Source organism: Oncorhynchus clarkii, chromosome 1 (assembly GCF_045791955.1).
Source record: "Oncorhynchus clarkii lewisi isolate Uvic-CL-2024 chromosome 1, UVic_Ocla_1.0, whole genome shotgun sequence".
Lineage (NCBI taxonomy): Eukaryota > Metazoa > Chordata > Actinopteri > Salmoniformes > Salmonidae > Oncorhynchus > Oncorhynchus clarkii.
In genome coordinates, this window is record NC_092147.1 from 79,318,154 (window position 1) to 79,337,802 (window position 19,649).

At 46.3% G+C, this 19,649-nt stretch overlaps 1 protein-coding gene across 1 annotated transcript in view; it reads left to right on the forward strand.

Annotated features, from left to right (window-relative positions):
* Positions 1–19,415, forward strand: part of LOC139412966 (tau-tubulin kinase 1-like) — a 36,197-nt gene extending 16,782 nt beyond the window's left edge. The window contains exons 13-15 of the mRNA XM_071159889.1: positions 903–1,452; positions 16,250–18,375; positions 18,632–19,415. Coding sequence (XP_071015990.1) covers positions 903–1,452; positions 16,250–18,375; positions 18,632–19,088 — 3,133 coding nt within the window. The 3' untranslated portion in view covers positions 19,089–19,415. The remainder of the gene's footprint in view (positions 1–902; positions 1,453–16,249; positions 18,376–18,631) is intronic.
* The last annotated feature ends 234 nt before the right edge of the window (positions 19,416–19,649 follow it).

The following is a 19,649-nucleotide window of genomic DNA, read 5'->3' on the forward strand; positions in this document are numbered from 1 at the left end:
CCCCAAAGGTCAAGCATTGGAGAGGCAGAAACACAGTGGCTAGGAAAAACTCCCAAGAAGACAGGAACCTGGGAACAAACCTAGAGAGGAACCAGGCTGCGAGGGGTGGCCAGTCCTCTGCTGGTTGTATTGGGTAGAGATTATAAGAGTACGTGGCCATTAGGACCAGATCGTTTTTTCAAGATGTTCAAACGTTCATAGATGACCAACAGGGTCAGATAGTAACCATGGCTATAGAGCAGCCATACTCAACAGGTCGACTGCAGTTCGGATCCGGACCCAGAATGGCGTCAATACGGACCACGGGTCCCGAAGCAAACAAAACAAGAAAGAGATGGAGTGGGAGCCTAAGATCACGGTACACCAGATAAGACAGGCTGACCCTAGCTCCCCCGGCACACACAAGCTATTGCAGCAAAACTACTTGGGACTGAGACACGTGGGTCGGGAGACAGGGTCACCCCTGGACAGGGCTAACCAGGAAGGAGTTAACCCCACCGACCACTTAAGGGATTTCAACAGACCACTAACTTACTACGCTGAGACCAGTGGTGTACCACAGTTTCACAGGGCCCCACTGCAAGGTCTGAGCAAGGGAGAGAAATGTGGCAGAGAGGAAAATTGCAGTTTTATATCTAATCTCCTGTAATTCAAAATATTTTTGCTGTGGCTTGTGACGTGTTTATATTCTATCTGGGGAGTGGGGGGGTGACATCCAGGGGGCCCCCAACCCCCCAAAAATAAACAATTTTTATTACATTTTCAGAGCCCGCTGGCACCCCCGGGGGGGACACACAAACACATACATACACTGAAAACACATTAAAACACAACACACATGCACACAGTCAAAATTAACATTTACCAAGGTTTTTGACAATGATTTTGTGTCTCCCTACCAGGTCTCGTATGGACATCCTGGGATCCCCGTCCCGCCACGTGCAGTCCTCCCAGCCGGCCCAGATGCACTCCCTGGAGGGAGGAGGTGGGGACCGGCAGGGTGGCAGTGGTAGACCAGGTCAAGAGGTCTCCGTAGCCTCTGTGGCCGACCCCGAGGCCCACAGTAACGCGTTCATCCGGTCTGTACCACTCGCCGAGGAGGAAGACTTTGACAGCAAGGAGTGGGTGATCATCGACAAGGAGACTGAGCTCCAGGACTTCCTGGGTCTCCTGGGCCCAGGGGCTGAGCCCACCACCTCGGGGCCCACCACCGACGAGGAGCCTGAGGAGCTGAGGCCCCTAGACGAAATGGAGGAGTGGAGGAGGTTACGGGGAGCTGGAGGTGGAGAGGTGGTGGTGAGGCCAAAGATGCGAGCAGGAGGCATTGGGGCACAGCCAGAAGGGGAGGGGTCTAATGGGGCCAGTCCTGGGTACCCAGGTTATCACACTCTGCCTCATAGCCGTGGACACAGACCACGGCCACAGTCGGAGTACTTTGGAGCTCACGGACAGGTAAGAGCAATGGGCTGTGGGGTAGAGAAATGGTCTGTGTGTTGGTGTGTGAGTGTTTGTCTGGTTGGGGTCCATTTGAACTGAATTGACTGTCTTTGTCTGCATCTGTGTTTGTCTTTTTGTGGGTCTATGTCTAGGTTACCCTGTTATTTCCTGTGTCCACAATGTAACTGGACACAATTTGAAAGAATGGTATACTTATTCTTAATCTTCTCAGGCTTTGGTAGTTACTTTTTGAAGGTCCATAAGCGTGTATGGAAACACACTGTTCACTTGATCATTTTCAGTGCAGTGCAGAGCTTACTGTATTTCCGCTTCATCTATCCACTGACTAAAGCCTGTATTGACAAAGCTGTCACAAAGTCAATGAATAATATTTGTACTGTATTTATACCGGTAGTGTTGTATTTGGTAAGTCATCCAGTGTATGCAACAACACTGCAGATTCCTGTAGCGTATAAAAAATGTACTGCCTCCATCCGGGATACACAGCTGTGCAAACAAACTTCATGAAGCACAGCAGTGTGGAGGAACTGTTATCTGCAATGACTGAATTACAGCCATAGTTTTACTAACATTAATTTGGGCAGTTACATAGATTTACATCATTAAAATGGGTGCAGTGAAAGTTTGATTTTCTATCTGTAAATGATCTGCAGATGGTCATACTATCAACTATCTGTTGATGAGCAATTGCTTGTTAAGGTTAGGTTTAGGAAAGGGGTAAGGGTTAGGGTTAAGTTTAGCGATAGGATAAGGGTTTAGAGCTAGGGTTAGGGTAAGGGTTAAGTTTAGCGATAGCATAAGGGTTAAGGTCAGGTTTAGAGCTAGGGTTAGGGAAAGGGTTAGGGTAAGGGTTAAGTTTAGCGATAGGATAAGGGTTAAGGTCAGGTTTAGAGCTAGGGTTAGGGTAAGGGTTAAGTTTAGCGATAGCATAAGGGTTGAGGTCAGGTTTAGAGCTAGGGTTAGGGAAAGGGTTAGGGTAAGGGTTAAGTTTAGCGATAGGATAAGGGTTAAGGTCAGGTTTAGAGCTAGGGTTAGGGTAAGGGTTAAGTTTAGCGATAGGATAAGGGTTAAGGTCAGGTTTAGAGCTAGGGTTAGGGTAAGGGTTAAGTTTAGCGATAGGATAAAGGTTAAGGTCAGGTTTAGAGCTAGGGTAAGGGTTAAGTTTAGCGATAGGATAAGGGTTGAGGTCAGGTTTAGAGCTAGGGTTAGGGAAAGGGTTAGGGTAAGGGTTAAGTTTAGCGATAGGATAAGGGTTAAGGTCAGGTTTAGAGCTAGGGTTAGGGTAAGGGTTAAGTTTAGCGATAGCATAAGGGTTGAGGTCAGGTTTAGAGCTAGGGTTAGGGAAAGGGTTAGGGTAAGGGTTAAGTTTAGCGATAGGATAAGGGTTAAGGTCAGGTTTAGAGCTAGGGTTAGGGTAAGGGTTAAGTTTAGCGATAGGATAAGGGTTAAGGTCAGGTTTAGAGATAGGGTTAGGGTAAGGGTTAAGTTTAGCGATAGGATAAAGGTTAAGGTCAGGTTTAGAGCTAGGGTAAGGGTTAAGTTTAGCGATAGGATAAGTGTTGAGGTCAGGTTTAGAGCTAGGGTTAGGGAAAGGGTTAAGTTTAGCGATAGGATAAGGGTTAAGGTCAGGTTTAGAGCTAGGGTTAGGGAAAGGGTTAGGGTAAGGGTTAAGTTTAGCGATAGGATAAGGGTTAAGGTCAGGTTTAGAGCTAGGGTTAGGGAAAGGGTTAGGGTAAGGGTTAAGTTTAGTGATAGGATAAGGGTTAAGGTCAGGTTTAGAGCTAGGGTTAGGGTAAGGGTTAAGTTTAGTGATAGGATAAGGGTTAAGGTCAGGTTTAGAGCTAGGGTTAGGGAAAGGGTTAGGGTAAGGGTTAAGTTTAGTGATAGGATAAGGGTTAAGGTCAGGTTTAGAGCTAGGGTTAGGGTAAGGGTTAAGTTTAGCGATAGGATAAGGGTTAAGGTCAGGTTTAGAGCTATGGTTAGGGAAAGGGTTAGGGTAAGGGTTAAGTTTAGTGATAGGATAAGGGTTAAGGTCAGGTTTAGAGCTAGGGTTAGGGTAAGGGTTACGTTTAGTGATAGGATAAGGGTTAAGGTCAGGTTTAGAGCTAGGGTTAGGGTAAGGGTTAAGTTTAGCGATAGGATAAGGGTTAAGGTCAGGTTTAGAGCTAGGGTTAGGCAGTGGTGGAAAAAGTACCCAATTGTCATACTTGAGTAAAAGTACAGATATCTTAATAGAAAGTTACTCAAGTAGAGGTGAGTCGGCCAGTAAAATACTACTTGAGTTAGTCTAAAAGTATTTTGTTTTAAATATACTTAAGTATCAAAAGTAAATGGAATTGCTAAAATATACTTCAGTATCAAAACTAAAAGTATAAATCATTTAAAATTCCTTATATTAAGCAAAGCAGACGGCACCATTTTCTTGTTTTCAAAATGTAGCCATAGCCACTCAGACATCATTTACAAACAAAGCATTCGTGTTTAGTGAGTCCGCCAGGCCAGAGGCAGTAGGGATGACCAGGGATGTTTTCTTGATAAATTAAATTTGACCATTTTCATGTCCTGCTAAGCAGTACATTTAGGTTGTCAAATGTATGGTGTTAAAAGTAAATTGTTTTCTTTAGGAATGTAGTGAAGTAAAATGTAAAAGTTGTCAAAAATATAAATTGTCAAGTAAAGTACAGATACCCCCCAAAAAATATTTTTTACTTAAGTACTTTAAACCACTGGTGTTAGAGTTAGTAGATAGTTGAAATGTAACTGATAGTCTGTAGAGCATCTACAGATAGAATATCCATATAAAGTGTTCCCTTTCGTTTTTATTTGGTTTAAACATGATTATTTTCTCATTGATACAAATATATATTTTGCTAGAGACCTGTTCAAGATAGCAGCCATTTCAACCATGTTGTGCTGATGATGCAGGATGATGCTGTGGTGTCAGTGCATGTTCTGATAGCAAATATGTGTCTGATTGACATGTGTCAATCAAAGGAGCATGTACTGTAGGAGTGTCATGGGTCATGATGATAAACTGTTCCAGTACACAAAAACTGTTCCACAACACAAGCAGTGATATGTCTCTCCTCCCTCTCCGCGCCATGTCTATCTCTGCCTCTTCGAAACCCGATTTAAATATCTTGCCAAAATAACATTGGCCTGTACCTGCATATCCATGTCCAGTGACAGTCGGCAAAAACTGAAACACTCGAACAACATCCCTTTTCATCCATCCAAAATAAAACCCCACCCAAACGATTGTGCACAGGTCTCGTTTATCCCTCACAAAAAAGAGATCCCTCCCTTTATATTTCTGCTGTCTGTGCGTGTGTGTGGTGGGCTCACTGCAACATGCACCCAGACACACGGAGACCCAGACATACGGAGACCCACTCACACGGAGACCCACTCACACGGAGACCCACTCACACGGAGACCCAGACACACGGAGACCCAGACACACGGAGACCCAGACACACGGAGACCCAGACACACGGAGACCCAGACACACAGAGACGCGGAGACCCAGACGCGCGGAGACCCAGACACGCAGAGACCCAGACGCGCAGAGACCCAGACACACAGACGTGCGGAGACCCAGACACGCAGAGACCCAGACGCGGACACCCAGACGTGCGGAGACCCAGACACACAGAGACCCGGACACCCATACAGACAGACACACATACAGACAGAGACCCAGACACACATACAAACAGAGACTCAAACACACATACAAACAGAGACTCAAACACACAGAGACCCGGACACCCATACAGACAGACACACATACAGACAGAGACCCAGACACACATACAGACAGAGACTCCAGACGCGCAGAGACCCAGACATACAGACGCGCAGAGACCCAGACATACAGACGCGCAGAGACCCAGACATACAGACGCGCAGAGACCCAGACATACAGACGCGCAGAGACCCAGACATACAGACGCGCAGAAACCCAGACACACATACAAACAGAGACCCAGACACACATACACACAGAGACCCAGACACACATACAAACAGAGACCCAGACACACATACACACAGAGACCCAGACACACATACACACAGAGACCCAGACACACATACACACAGAGACCCAGACACACATACACACAGAGACCCAGACACACATACACACAGAGACCCAGACACACATACACACAGAGACCCAGACACACATACACACAGAGACCCAGACACACATACACACAGAGACCCAGACACACATACACACAGAGACCCAGACACACATACACACAGAGACCCAGACACACATAAACACATACACACAGAGACCCAGACACGCATACAAACAGAGGCCCAGACACGCATACGAACAGAGACCCAGACACACAGAGACCCAGATACACATACAAACAGAGACCCAGATACACAGAGACCCAAACACCCAGACGCACATACAGAGACCCAGACGCACATACAGAGACCCAGACGCACATACAAACAGAGACCCAGACGCACATACAAACAGAGACCCAGACGCACATACAAACAGAGACCCAGACACACATACAAACAGAGACCCAGACACACATACAAACAGAGACCCAGACACACATACAAACAGAGACCCAGACACACAGAGACCCAGACACACAGAGACCCAGATACACATACAAACAGAGACCCAGATACACATACAAACAGAGACCCAGATACACATACAAACAGAGACCCAGACACACAGAGACCCAGACACACAGAGACCCAGACACACAGAGACCCAGACGCACCTACGAACAGAGACCCAGACGCACCTACGAACAGAGACCCAGACGCACATACGAACAGAGACCCAGACGCACATACGAACAGAGACCCAGACGCACATACGAACAGAGACCCAGACGCACATACGAACAGAGACCCAGACGCACATACGAACAGAGACCCAGACGCACATACGAACAGAGACCCAGACGCACATACGAACAGAGACCCAGACGCACATACGAACAGAGACCCAGACGCACATACGAACAGAGACCCAGACGCACATACGAACAGAGACCCAGACGCACATACGAACAGAGACCCAGACGCACATACGAACAGAGACCCAGACGCACATACGAACAGAGACCCAGACGCACAGACGCACAGAGACCCAGACGCACAGAGACCCAGACGCACAGAGACCCAGACACACAGAGACCCAGACACACAGAGACCCATACACTCATACAAACAGAGATCCAGACACTCATACAAACAGAGACCCAGACACACAGAGACCCAGACGCACATACACACAGAGACCGAGAAGCACATACAAACAGAGACCCAGACACTCATACAAACAGAGACCCAGACACGCATACACACAGAGACCCAGACACGCATACACACAGAGACCCAGACACGCATACACACAGAGACCCAGACACTCATACACACAGAGACCCAGCCACACAGAGACCCAGACGCACATACAAATAGAGACCCAGACGCACATACAAACAGAAACCCAGACACGCATACACACAGAGACCCAGACACACAGAGACCCAGACACCCTTGCAAACATAGACCCAGACGCACTGAGGTCCCAGACGCACAGAGGTCCCAGACGCACAGAGGTCCCAGACGCACAGAGACCCACAGAGACCCAGACACACAGAGACCCAGACGCACATACAAACAGAGACCCAGACACTCATACAAACAGAGACCAAGACACGCATACACACAGAGACCCAGACACACAGAGACCCAGACATGCATGCAAACAGAGACCCAGACGCGCATACAAACAGAGACCCAGACGCACATACAAACAGAGACCCAGATGCACAGAGACCCAGACGCGCATACAAACAGAGACCCAGACGCGCATACAAACAGAGACCCAGACGCGCATACACACAGAGACCCAGACACACAGAGACCCAGACGTGCATACACACAGAGACCCAGACACACAGAGACCCAGACACACAGAGACCCAGACACACAGAGACCCAGAAACACAGAGACCCAGACGCACAGACACCCAGACGCGCATACAAACAGACACCCAGACGCGCATACAAACAGAGACCCAGACGCGCATACACACAGAGACCCAGACACACAGAGACCCAGACGCGCATACAAACAGAGACCCAGACACACAGAGACCCAGACGCGCATACAAACAGAGACCCAGACACACAGAGACCCAGACGCGCGTACAAACAGAGACCCAGACGCGCATACACACAGAGACACAGACACACAGATACCCAGACGCGCATACAAACAGAGACCCAGACACACAGAGACCCAGACGCGCATACAGAGACCCAGACACACAGAGACCCAGACGCGCATACAAACAAAGACCCAGACGCGCATACAAACAGAGACCCAGACGCGCATACAAACAAAGACCCAGACACACAGAGACCCAGACGCGCATACAAAGACCCAGACGCGCATACAAACAGAGACCCAGACACACATACAAACAGAGACCCAGACGCACATACAAACAGAGACCCAGACGTGCATACAAACAGAGACCCAGACACACAGAGACCCAGACGCACAAACAAACAGAGACCCAAACGCGCATACAAACAGAGACCCAGACACACAGAGACCCAGACGCACATACAAACAGAGACCCAGACGCGCATACAGACAGAGACCCAGACACACAGAGACCCAGACGCGCATACAAACAGAGACCCAGACGCGCATACAAACAAAGACCCAGACGCGCATACAAACAGAGACCCAGACACACAGAGACCCAGACGCGCATACAAACAGAGACCCAGACACACAGAGACCCAGACGCGCATACAAACAGAGACCCAGACGTGCATACAAACAAAGACCCAGACGCGCATACAAACAAAGACCCAGACGCGCATACAAACAAAGACCCAGACGCGCATACAAACAAAGACCCAGACGCGCATACAAACAAAGACCCAGACGCGCATACAAACAAAGACCCAGACGCGCATACAAACAAAGACCCAGACGCGCATACAAACAAAGACCCAGACGCGCATACAAACAGAGACCCAGACGCGCATACAAACAAAGACCCAGACACACAGAGACCCAGACGCGCATACAAAGACCCAGACGCGCATACAAACAGAGACCCAGACACACATACAAACAGAGACCCAGACGCACATACAAACAGAGACCCAGACGTGCATACAAACAGAGACCCAGACACACAGAGACCCAGACGCACAAACAAACAGAGACCCAAACGCGCATACAAACAGAGACCCAGACACACAGAGACCCAGACGCACATACAAACAGAGACCCAGACGCGCATACAGACAGAGACCCAGACACACAGAGACCCAGACGCGCATACAAACAGAGACCCAGACGCGCATACAAACAAAGACCCAGACGCGCATACAAACAGAGACCCAGACACACAGAGACCCAGACGCGCATACAAACAGAGACCCAGACACACAGAGACCCAGACGCGCATACAAACAGAGACCCAGACGTGCATACAAACAAAGACCCAGACGCGCATACAAACAAAGACCCAGACGCGCATACAAACAAAGACCCAGACGCGCATACAAACAAAGACCCAGACGCGCATACAAACAAAGACCCAGACGCGCATACAAACAAAGACCCAGACGCGCATACAAACAAAGACCCAGACGCGCATACAAACAAAGACCAAGACGCGCATACAAACAGAGACCCAGACACACATACAAACAGAGACCCAGACGCACATACAAACAGAGACCCAGGCGCACAGAGACCCAGGCGCACAGAGACCCAGGCGCACAGAGACCCAGGCGCACAGAGACCCAGGCGCACAGAGACCCAGACGCACAGAGACCCAGACAGACACACAGACATTCCCATGACAGCAGAGATAGAGAAGAGACGGAGTATTCTTGGCCACACCCCCACCTGATGCCTTTCTCCTCCACTCTTATTGGTCTTTTTCAGTTGGAGGAGGATAGGCCCCACCCCCACCACCCGCACCACTCTTTCCCGAGGCCCAACCAATTGAGAAGATTGGCGTCGTACGTGTTCTCGTCCTCTACCCTGGAGACGGAGCAGTATCCCCATGGTAACTTGGAAGCTGGGGCGTTGATCCAGAGAAGCCGCTCTGCCGAGAGCAGCCCAGCCCGTCTCCCCTCGCGGCGCCACATGCCCCTGGTACCCGGCAGCCCCGGGGGGTCGCGACCACGACACTCCGTCCTCAACCTGTCCCGACTCCAGATACAACAGATGCTGGCTAAACTAATGAACAAGACGTGATCGAATAAATAAGCCCAGTAGGGGTTGTATCTGACATTCTGTGTAACCACATGCAGAGCCTTTTCACGAACCACAACAACAATATCCCTCCTCCTCCTCACAGAAAACAACACCGCCCTGGCTACATCTAGGGGGGTTAGAAGGTTTTAAAAAAGGGAATATTACAAAATGTTTTTTTTATTGTGCAGTAAACTGAGGCCCCCCGGCCCAGCCTGTACCCTGTGCTCCACGTGTGCCTGTGGGTTTGTGGGACCGTGGGCCAGGAATAGTAGGATTGCATTTTGTCATTCTTGAGGAAGTGCAGGCAAGGTCCCTGGATATCCGAGCCGAACCAGGCCACCCCACGAGGCATACAGCTCCGTGGAGAGACAGAGAAGGAGAACCAGGAGGGGGAGAGAGAACCACATGTTCCAGACACTGTACACACCACTTTATTGTACACTGACACTCGTTTTTTGAAAGATGCTGTTTTTATTCAAGCACTGAGTACTGTATCTTTCTGAGAGGTAGACTTTTAGGCAAAGAGTCTGGGCTTTGTGTCATTTCTGCTCTGCCCGGGCATTCATCTGCACATGCTTAGAAGTGCTTTAGGACTTGTGCAGGCATGCGTGTGTGTAGATCATCACCACCACCACTATTGCCATCTTCATTCACATGTTGTTCCTGTTTGATCTAGTTTAAAGCCAAAATCCGTTTGTTTTTGTTATTTCAAATAAAGCATAGCAAAATGTTGAATGGTCATTGGAGATGCTGCTTTATCACAGTCAATGTGCCAGGATGTTGAGATGAACAGAGAGACATGATTACTGTCATGGATCAGTATAGGCAATAGATTGATAGGCAGTAGATTGATAGGCAATATATTGATAGGCAATAGATTGATAGGCAGTAGATTGATAGGCAGTAGATTGATAGGAAATAGATTGATAGGCAGTAGATTGATAGGCAGTAGATTGATAGGAAGTAGATTGATAGGAAATAGATTGATAGGCAGTAGATTGATAGGCAGTAGATTGATAGGCAGTAGATTGATAGGCAGTAGATTGATAGGCAGTAGATTGATAGGCAGTAGATTGATAGGCAGTAGATTGATAGGCAGTAGATTGATAAACAGTAGATTGATAGGCAGTAGATTGATAGGCAGTAGATTGATAGGCAGTAGATTGATAGGCAGTAGATTGATAGGCAGTAGATTGATAGGAAGTAGATTGATAGGAAGTAGATTGATAGGCAGTAGATTGATAAACAGTAGATTGATAGGCAGTAGATTGATAGGCAGTAGATTGATAGGCAGTAGATTGATAGGCAGTAGATTGACAGGCAGTAGATTGATAGGCAGTAGATTGATAGGAAGTAGATTGATAGGAAATAGATTGATAGGCAGTAGATTGATAGGCAGTAGATTGATAGGCAGTAGATTGATAGGCAGTAGATTGATAGGAAGTAGATTGATAGGAAATAGATTGATAGGCAGTAGATTGATAGGCAGTAGATTGATAGGCAGTAGATTGATAGGAAGTAGATTGATAGGAAATAGATTGATAGGCAGTAGATTGATAGGCAGTAGATTGATAGGCAGTAGATTGATAGGAAGTAGATTGATAGGAAATAGATTGATAGGCAGTAGATTGATAGGCAGTAGATTGATAGGCAGTAGATTGATAGGAAGTAGATTGATAGGAAATAGATTGATAGGCAGTAGATTGATAGGCAGTAGATTGATAGGCAGTAGATTGATAGGCAGTAGATTGATAGGCAGTAGATTGATAGGAAGTAGATTGATAGGCAGTAGATTGATAGGAAGTAGATTGATATGCAATAGATTAATAAGCAGTAGATTGATAAACAGTAGATTGATAGGAAGTAGATTGATATGCAATAGATTAATAAGCAGTAGATTGATAGGCAGTAGATTGATAGGAAGTAGATTGATAGGAAGTAGATTGATAGGCAGTAGATTGATAGGCAATAGATTGATAGGCAGTAGATTGATAGGCAGTAGATTGATAGGCAGTAGATTGATATGCAATAGATTAATAAGCAGTAGATTGATAAACAGTAGATTGATAGGAAGTAGATTGATAGGAAGTAGATTGATAGGAAGTAGATTGATAGGCAGTAGATTGATAGGAAGTAGATTGATAGGAAGTAGATTGATAGGCAGTAGATTGATAGGAAGTAGATTGATAAACAGTAGATTGATAGGCAGTAGATTGATAGGAAGTAGATTGATAGGAAGTAGATTGATAGGCAGTAGATTGATAGGCAATAGATTGATAGGCAGTAGATTGATAGGAAGTAGATTGATAGGAAGTAGATTGATAGGCAGTAGATTGATAGGCAATAGATTGATAGGCAGTAGATTGATAGGCAGTAGATTGATAGGCAGTAGATTGATATGCAATAGATTGATATGCAATAGATTGATAGGCAGTAGATTGATAGGAAGTAGATTGATAAACAGTAGATTGATAGGCAGTAGATTGATAGGAAGTAGATTGATAGGAAGTAGATTGATAGGCAGTAGATTGATAGGCAATAGATTGATAGGCAGTAGATTGATAGGAAGTAGATTGATAGGAAGTAGATTGATAGGCAGTAGATTGATAGGCAATAGATTGATAGGCAGTAGATTGATAGGCAGTAGATTGATAGGCAGTAGATTGATATGCAATAGATTAATAAGCAGTAGATTGATAAACAGTAGATTGATAGGAAGTAGATTGATAGGAAGTAGATTGATAGGAAGTAGATTGATAGGCAGTAGATTGATAAACAGTAGATTGATAGGCAATAGATTGATATGCAATAGATTAATAAGCAGTAGATTGATAAACAGTAGATTGATAGGAAGTAGATTGATAGGAAGTAGATTGATAGGAAGTAGATTGATAGGCAGTAGATTGACAGGCAATAGATTGATATGCAATAGATTAATAAGCAGTAGATTGATAGGCAATAGATTGACAGGCAATAGATTGATATGCAATAGATTAATAAACAGTAGATTGATAGGCAATAGATTGATATGCAATAGATTAATAAGCAGTAGATTGATAAACAGTAGATTGATAGGAAGTAGATTGATAGGAAGTAGATTGATAGGAAGTAGATTGATAGGAAGTAGATTGATAGGCAGTAGATTGACAGGCAATAGATTGATATGCAATAGATTAATAAGCAGTAGATTGATAAACAGTAGATTGATAGGCAATAGTTTCCCTCATTGCAGTGGAATGCTGCTTTCTTACTGCATATAAATGTTTATAAGATGTATATACACGTTTATAACATGTCTATCATATTGTATTCAGTTTCAGTTGTGACAGTATTACCAGTGTTACCAGCAATAATGATTTATTTTCCATAATTGTATCTCGTTTACTGTTGTGAATAATTTAATTAATCTTGCCTTTCAGTCTGGACAGAGGACACGGCTCTTGTTAAGAACACACCTTCATTTTGATGCACCAGTCTTAACTATAGATTTGTGAAATATCCATATTGTCAAGATGTGTTTCTAACTACTGTAATTGTTTTAAAAGGAGGGGACTTAGGCTGAAATTCAATTAAACCTGGCCTAGTAATGTTTACGCAGTGCCTTTGTTTACAAACTTACCTCTCTACCTAGTACTAGTGCTTTTTATTTTTTTACAAAGGAGAATTTCCAAACTCCTTTCCATAATAATTATTTAATGACAGGATAGGAGCAGCAGGGCTCATTTGGGGTTTGAACCGGGATCCCTGCCGCAAGGGGGAGTAGGCCTATATGGTGCCGGAGCTGCTCGCTTTGGGCCATGGTTAAATCCAGGATTTAATCATAGAGACACTATTTAATTATTAGTAGGCATTGATTTATGTCAATGTGAAATTCAAATCTTCCTACCATCACATCTAAGCCAATATGACACCAATGTTGATCAAATCAACATGATTGGATGTTTTCCATCACACCACTCCTGTTATGATCCATTCTGATTCCTAATTCTATGGATTTGACCCAACACCACTCTATCAATTCATTTCATTTGACCATGGGAAAAGAAGAGCTATACTGCTTTAACACCACAATGCAGGTTTAATTGAATTGAGGCCATGTCTAGATTGTATAATGGGGGGGGGGGGGGGGATTATAATACAGTTGCCCAGTTGGTCTTCCATCCATTTCACTGTTTTCAGTGATCCAATAATGACATTCACTGAATGTATTCATCACCCTCTGATGAAGCTTAGTTCTGAGGCTCTATGTCGAGCATCTTAGGGTAGCAGTGCTGATCTAAGATCAGGTATCCCCTGTCCATGTAATCTAATTCACTATGATCTAAAAGGAAAAATGTATGCTAGATTAGCACTCCTTCTCTTGAGATGCTTTGTGAATATGGGCCCTATCAGTTCAGTTCGTACAATAAATAATATCGGACGCCACTTCGCTTGAACTAGTAAAGTCTGATGTGATAGGTCCTTGTTTACACAGGTCTACAGTTTATCTGCTGCACTTTGGTTTATTTCTTAACCAGAAAAGTACACCCACGGATCAGTGAATACCTAAGTAGGGTTGGTAGGCATCTGTTTAAAACATTTGTTAAAAACATTTAGTTTGTCTGGTAATGTTGAAGTGGGTTTTGGGAGTTTTCCTACACATTCTCAAGACATTCTCATGTAAAATGGCATGCAATCATATACTGTAATGATGCTGCTTAGTAGCCTGTGTAATGTTGCTCCAGTCCTGTGTGTACTGTCCTGATTGCATGTAGATCTTGGTGACTTATTTGTGCTTGTGGAAAGACAGACGGCAAGAGGAAAAACATTGTCTGGTTTCTGAGTCACTTATTTATTGCCCAGTGTCCCAATCTTGGCCAGGTCGCAGTTGCAAATGAGAACTTGTTCTCAACTGGCCTACCTGGTTAAATAAAGGTGTTCTCAACTGGCCTACCTGGTTAAATAAAGGTGTTCTCAACTGGCCTACCTGGTTAAATAAAGGAGAAATAAAAAAATACAAATGGGTCTGTGAGTGATACAGATGTAGGATCTTAATTTGATCCAGTTTGCTACAGAAGGAAAATAATCCTTCAGCACCAGGAAATGTGAATTATTATCTGGATTATAATGATTTGACATTTTTGTATGGTTCATACCATCCAAATCAAGTGGAATCGACAAACACAACTCAAATGCACTACAAGTTTGCATTTCCCGCCGTGCTGGAAAATTCTCAGCATCAAAAGAGTGCTCAAATGAAGATCCTACATCTGTTCAGTGAAAGAAGAGACTCTTGTATAAAAGTCCTTCTCGACTCAAATTCTTCAAAGGCTGTCTAATGACTCGCAGTACTGGAAAAACGGAACTGTTCTCCTGTTCATTGCAAATAATGTATGTGGGATGTGGGTTGGAATGGGAATATGTAAGATAATACAGTGGCAATCATAGTTTTTTAACACTTTGGAGCGAATGTAAAATATGTCAACCATTATTTGAACAACATCGTGATCCGTGAGTGTCTCTCGGTAGAGGACAGTACAGTCACTATTCTCTTTTTGTGAATATATTAGAAGCATTTGTTTTTGTATCACAATAACCCTGTAGAGTTATGTATAACATTATGTATTTAAAAGCATGTATATCCAGCCATTTTTGAAAGAAACACACAAAAAATGGATATTAGTACATTGATCGACAACGCTTCATCACTTTGATGTCATCTCGTCGTGTGATCACAGCTGTACATATATTTGCCAATGCACTGTTTGTAACCATGGCTACACATGAAATCACACCTGGGTTGAGCAATTTAAAAGAAAACAGAGAACATAACATGTACATATATACAGTATTATATGTATCATGCTGTGCTATGGACTTTCTGTGCCTTTTTTCATCCATGTATGTCAACTATACTAGACATTTCTCAGACGCTTGTATACAACCAAAATATGATTAAAGGATTTGGGAAGTACTTCATTTAGCCTTTGCTGCCTTTTGCGTTTATTCAGTAATGGCTAATGGAAAATGGTTTGATGCTATGGTAGTCATTTTTAAACGTATCCAAAGTTTTCTGATATATTCATGTTTTTAAGGCCATACACTGGTTCTGCTCTGCAACAGTTTGCAGGTGTCTGTGTGTATTGATGTGTACTGAAGTCTTTGTGAGGGTGTTCTTCGTATGTTTGTCCTTTTCATTTCATTAACTCATTGTTAGATAATACATCTGATATTTCATTATTATGTCCTACACTCTTAGAAAAAAGGGTTCCAAAAGGGTTCTTCAGCTGTCCCCATAGGAGAGCTCATTTTGGTTCCAGATAGAACCCTTTTTGGTTCCATGTAGAACCCACTGTGAAAAGGGCTCTACCTGGAAGCAAAAAGGGTTCTCCAAGGGATTATCCCATGGGGACAGCTGAATAACACAATAACACCTTTTTTTCTAAGAGTATGGGGTTCAGGGAAAGTATTTCCTTCTCTTTGATACTTGTGTACTACAGCCTCTCTTTGTGATGTGCTGCAGGACCTGGAGCAGATCAGCCCATACCAGGGTGGCAGTGGGGAGAACCTCAACTTCCAGGGTGTAGAGAGAGAGAGGCCTAAACTACCCACGCTGGCCCAGCATCGCTTTCGACGGGTGGACTTCCTCTCTGCCATGCTCACCGGCGCCGCCACCCTTCCACCACTCCAAACCTCCTTTGAGGTTGATTCCAGAACATGTGTTGAGCAGGATCAGGATGGGAATGTGGATGCCGCTGAGGTCGTGGCTGGGGCTGGGGCTGGGGCAGTGTACAGCGGTGATGGGAGCCCCAAGAGCAGCGAGCACAGCCAAGAGGGTGATGATGGAGCTCCCTCTACTCTCCTTGCAGACGAGCCTCCTCGGGAATACCCTCGCCGGGCCTCTTCGGGAGTGGGGTTTGGTGGTGATCCGGACCTGGAGCTGGAGGAAGGCTCCAAGACCCTGGTGCTCTTCTCCCCTGGAGACGTGAGGAGGTCCCTTGCCGTGGTGGGTGATCTGCCCCCGGACGATGCCGGGAGTCACCAGGGGACGCTGGCAGCCATCACACCCCAGTGCGAGAGAGCTCTGGGACCTCTGGGAAGCCTGCTGGACGTGTCTGAGCCATGTACTTTATTCTCGCAGTTGAAGTCCGAGCCCAAACCGCCTTCGACGGCCATCTCCGCCATCCTGGTCAATGTGGCGCCCAATGTTGTTACCCCCACCAGCACCTCCCCTCCTTTCACCAAAGTAGAGCGGACATTCGTACATATTGCTGAGACTACCCACCATAATGTGATGAGCTCCTCAGGGACTCTGCAGCTCAGGCTGCTGCTCCCTGGGCTGGTTGAGGAGCCCACAGACGAACAGGAGAACCACTCGGAGGAAGAGAAAGAGCAGGATGTCTTGGATGGAGAGAAAGAGAGGAGCAGGGAGAGCAGATCCGATGTGGACCGTTCAGACTTTGAGAAGGAGAGGGAAAGTGGATCTGAGGGCGAGGTTCCAAACAGAGACAGTGAAGAGGGGAGGGAGAGTGGATCTGAGGGCAAGGTTCCAAACAGAGACAGTGAAGAGGGGAGGGAGAGTGGATCTGAGGGCAAGGTTCCAAACAGAGACAGTGAAGAGGGGAGGGAGAGTGGATCTGAAGGGGAGTTCCAAAAGACATACGATGTACAGAGGAGGGAGAGTGGATCAGAAAGCAACGTCTTTGAGAAAGACGGGGACGAAGTGAGCAGGTTTGAGGAGGAGGAAGAGGAGAAGAGAGAGAGTAGGTCCAAGGAGGAAGATCCCGAGAGAGAAATCCCAGGTTCCCCAGAGAGAGACAACAGGGCTAAGGAGGAGGAAAAGGATGTTGCAAAGAAAGAGTTTGAGGAGTTAATCCTCCCAGAAAAAGAGATGGAAGAAGAGCCAGAACTTGGGGACGAAGCCCAGCCAACGATCCAGTCAAACCTCTCCTCTCCCATTCTTGGTGCCCCAGAAGAACCTGAAGCCCAGGATATCCTGGCCATTTCAATAGAAACCAAGTTAGACTCTGAAACAGAGGACACCCCTATTGTCGTTTTGCCTGAGATGGAGCCTGCCCAAGACGAGATGTTAGCAGAGAAGGAGAGCCAGATCCATCTCGAACAAAACAATGAGGCTTCTCCACAGGAGGAACCCAAGGACCCTGGTGATCCAGAAAAATTGGCAGAGGGCAGCAAACAGACCAGGCCTCGGAAAATGAGCCGAATCCCGGTTCTCTCCCGGTCTGAGGAGGACACCAGCTCGGACCAGGACCAGTCGGCGGCGTCCCAGTCATTCAAGTCTCGTCAGAGGGCCAAGCGACCTCACCTAGCCCGGCTGGTCATGGAAAGGAGGCAAGGTCGCATGCTAAGACTGGCTTCTGTTTCCTCTGCGTCCTCTGCGGATGATGGCTGTAAAGTTCCAGCAGAGATCCAGTCAGAGGAAGACACCCATGATGAGGACAACTATCTGCCCAGGAAGGAGAGTGGAATTTGGGGGGAGAGGAGTGAGGGGCGTCAAAGGAGCAGAATACCCCGTCCTGTCATGCCTGTTAAGCTACAGGGATCCTCTGTTACACCATTTCATGCTGTCTCCCAAACTGGCCCCAGCGCTAATCTCCACAAACCCCAACTTTCAACTATATATGCTAGGTAGGTTCAATTAAAAGCGTATTTGACAGGAAACGCATGTTCTTATCAATTCCCGATCTCTAGAGGCTCACGCCAAGGCTGCCTTTTATCCACTCTGTTGTTCACCCAGCCCTTTGCATAATATTCTGAATGGATAATAATACTATGTGAAAACCTCCAGATTATGATCTTTAAGCATAATTCTAGAACATAATTCAGAATTCAAAGCATCATTCTACATATATGACTATCTCTGTATTGTATCTCTGTGTTTCAGGCATCAATCTCACAAAACTAGGACCCCAAGAATAAATGTTCCACTGCACCAGAGGTCCCAGACTCTGCAGTCCCGACCCGGACCCGGGGCCAACTCCTCCTTCTTATTATCCACCCCCCAGACCCCCCTGCGTGGGGTCATCTCCCGAACCCCTCTCTCTGCATGCCCCTCCCCCCGTAGCCTCAGCACCTCCCCCTGTTGCTACTCCACTTCCCGGACCGACAGCCCCTCCCCTCAGCGCCCACGCCGGGGGGCTGCAGTTACAGAAGTCCGGAGGCAGCTCATATCCGTGCGGGCGCAGACTGCACTTCCGCTAAAACCCAGACCGCCTCAAACCGATGATTCCTCAGCCCCTGGGACGCCCAGGAGGCGAGGCAAACTTTACCCGTTGTCATCTACATCCACACCCACCAAGGGGAAGTCAGATGCTTCTGAGAGCAAGACAACCACCAGATAATATAGCCTAGCTTAGTGTATCAGGGCTATCTATCCACCAGAACATCCACACTGCACTTCACACACCCCTTTATCTACTGTATGTCAGAGTAACTCCACGACCTCAAACGTGTTTGTGCAAAAACACTATGTTTCAACTCTCAGCTTAAGATAACAAAGAGGGGTCTGCTTCTAATCACAGTTAAGGCCAAGAACAAAACCAGTAATAGAGAGCACCAGGCAGCGGTGAGACCCCCAATGCCACAGACTAGGGAAGTGGGTGTGACCTCCAATGCCACAGACTAGGGAAGTGGGTGAGACTCCCAATGCCACAGACTAGGGAAGTGGGTGTGACCATGGGTGTGACCCCCCAATGCCACAGACTAGGGAAGTGGGTGAGACCCCCAATGCCACAGACTAGGGAAGTGGGTGAGACTCCCAATGCCACAGACTAGGGAAGTGGGTGTGACCCCCCCCCCCCCCCCCCCCCCAATGCCACATACTAGGGAAGTGGGCGAGACCCCCAATGCCACAGACTAGGGAAGTGGGTGAGACCCCCAGTGCCACAGACTAGGGAAGTGGG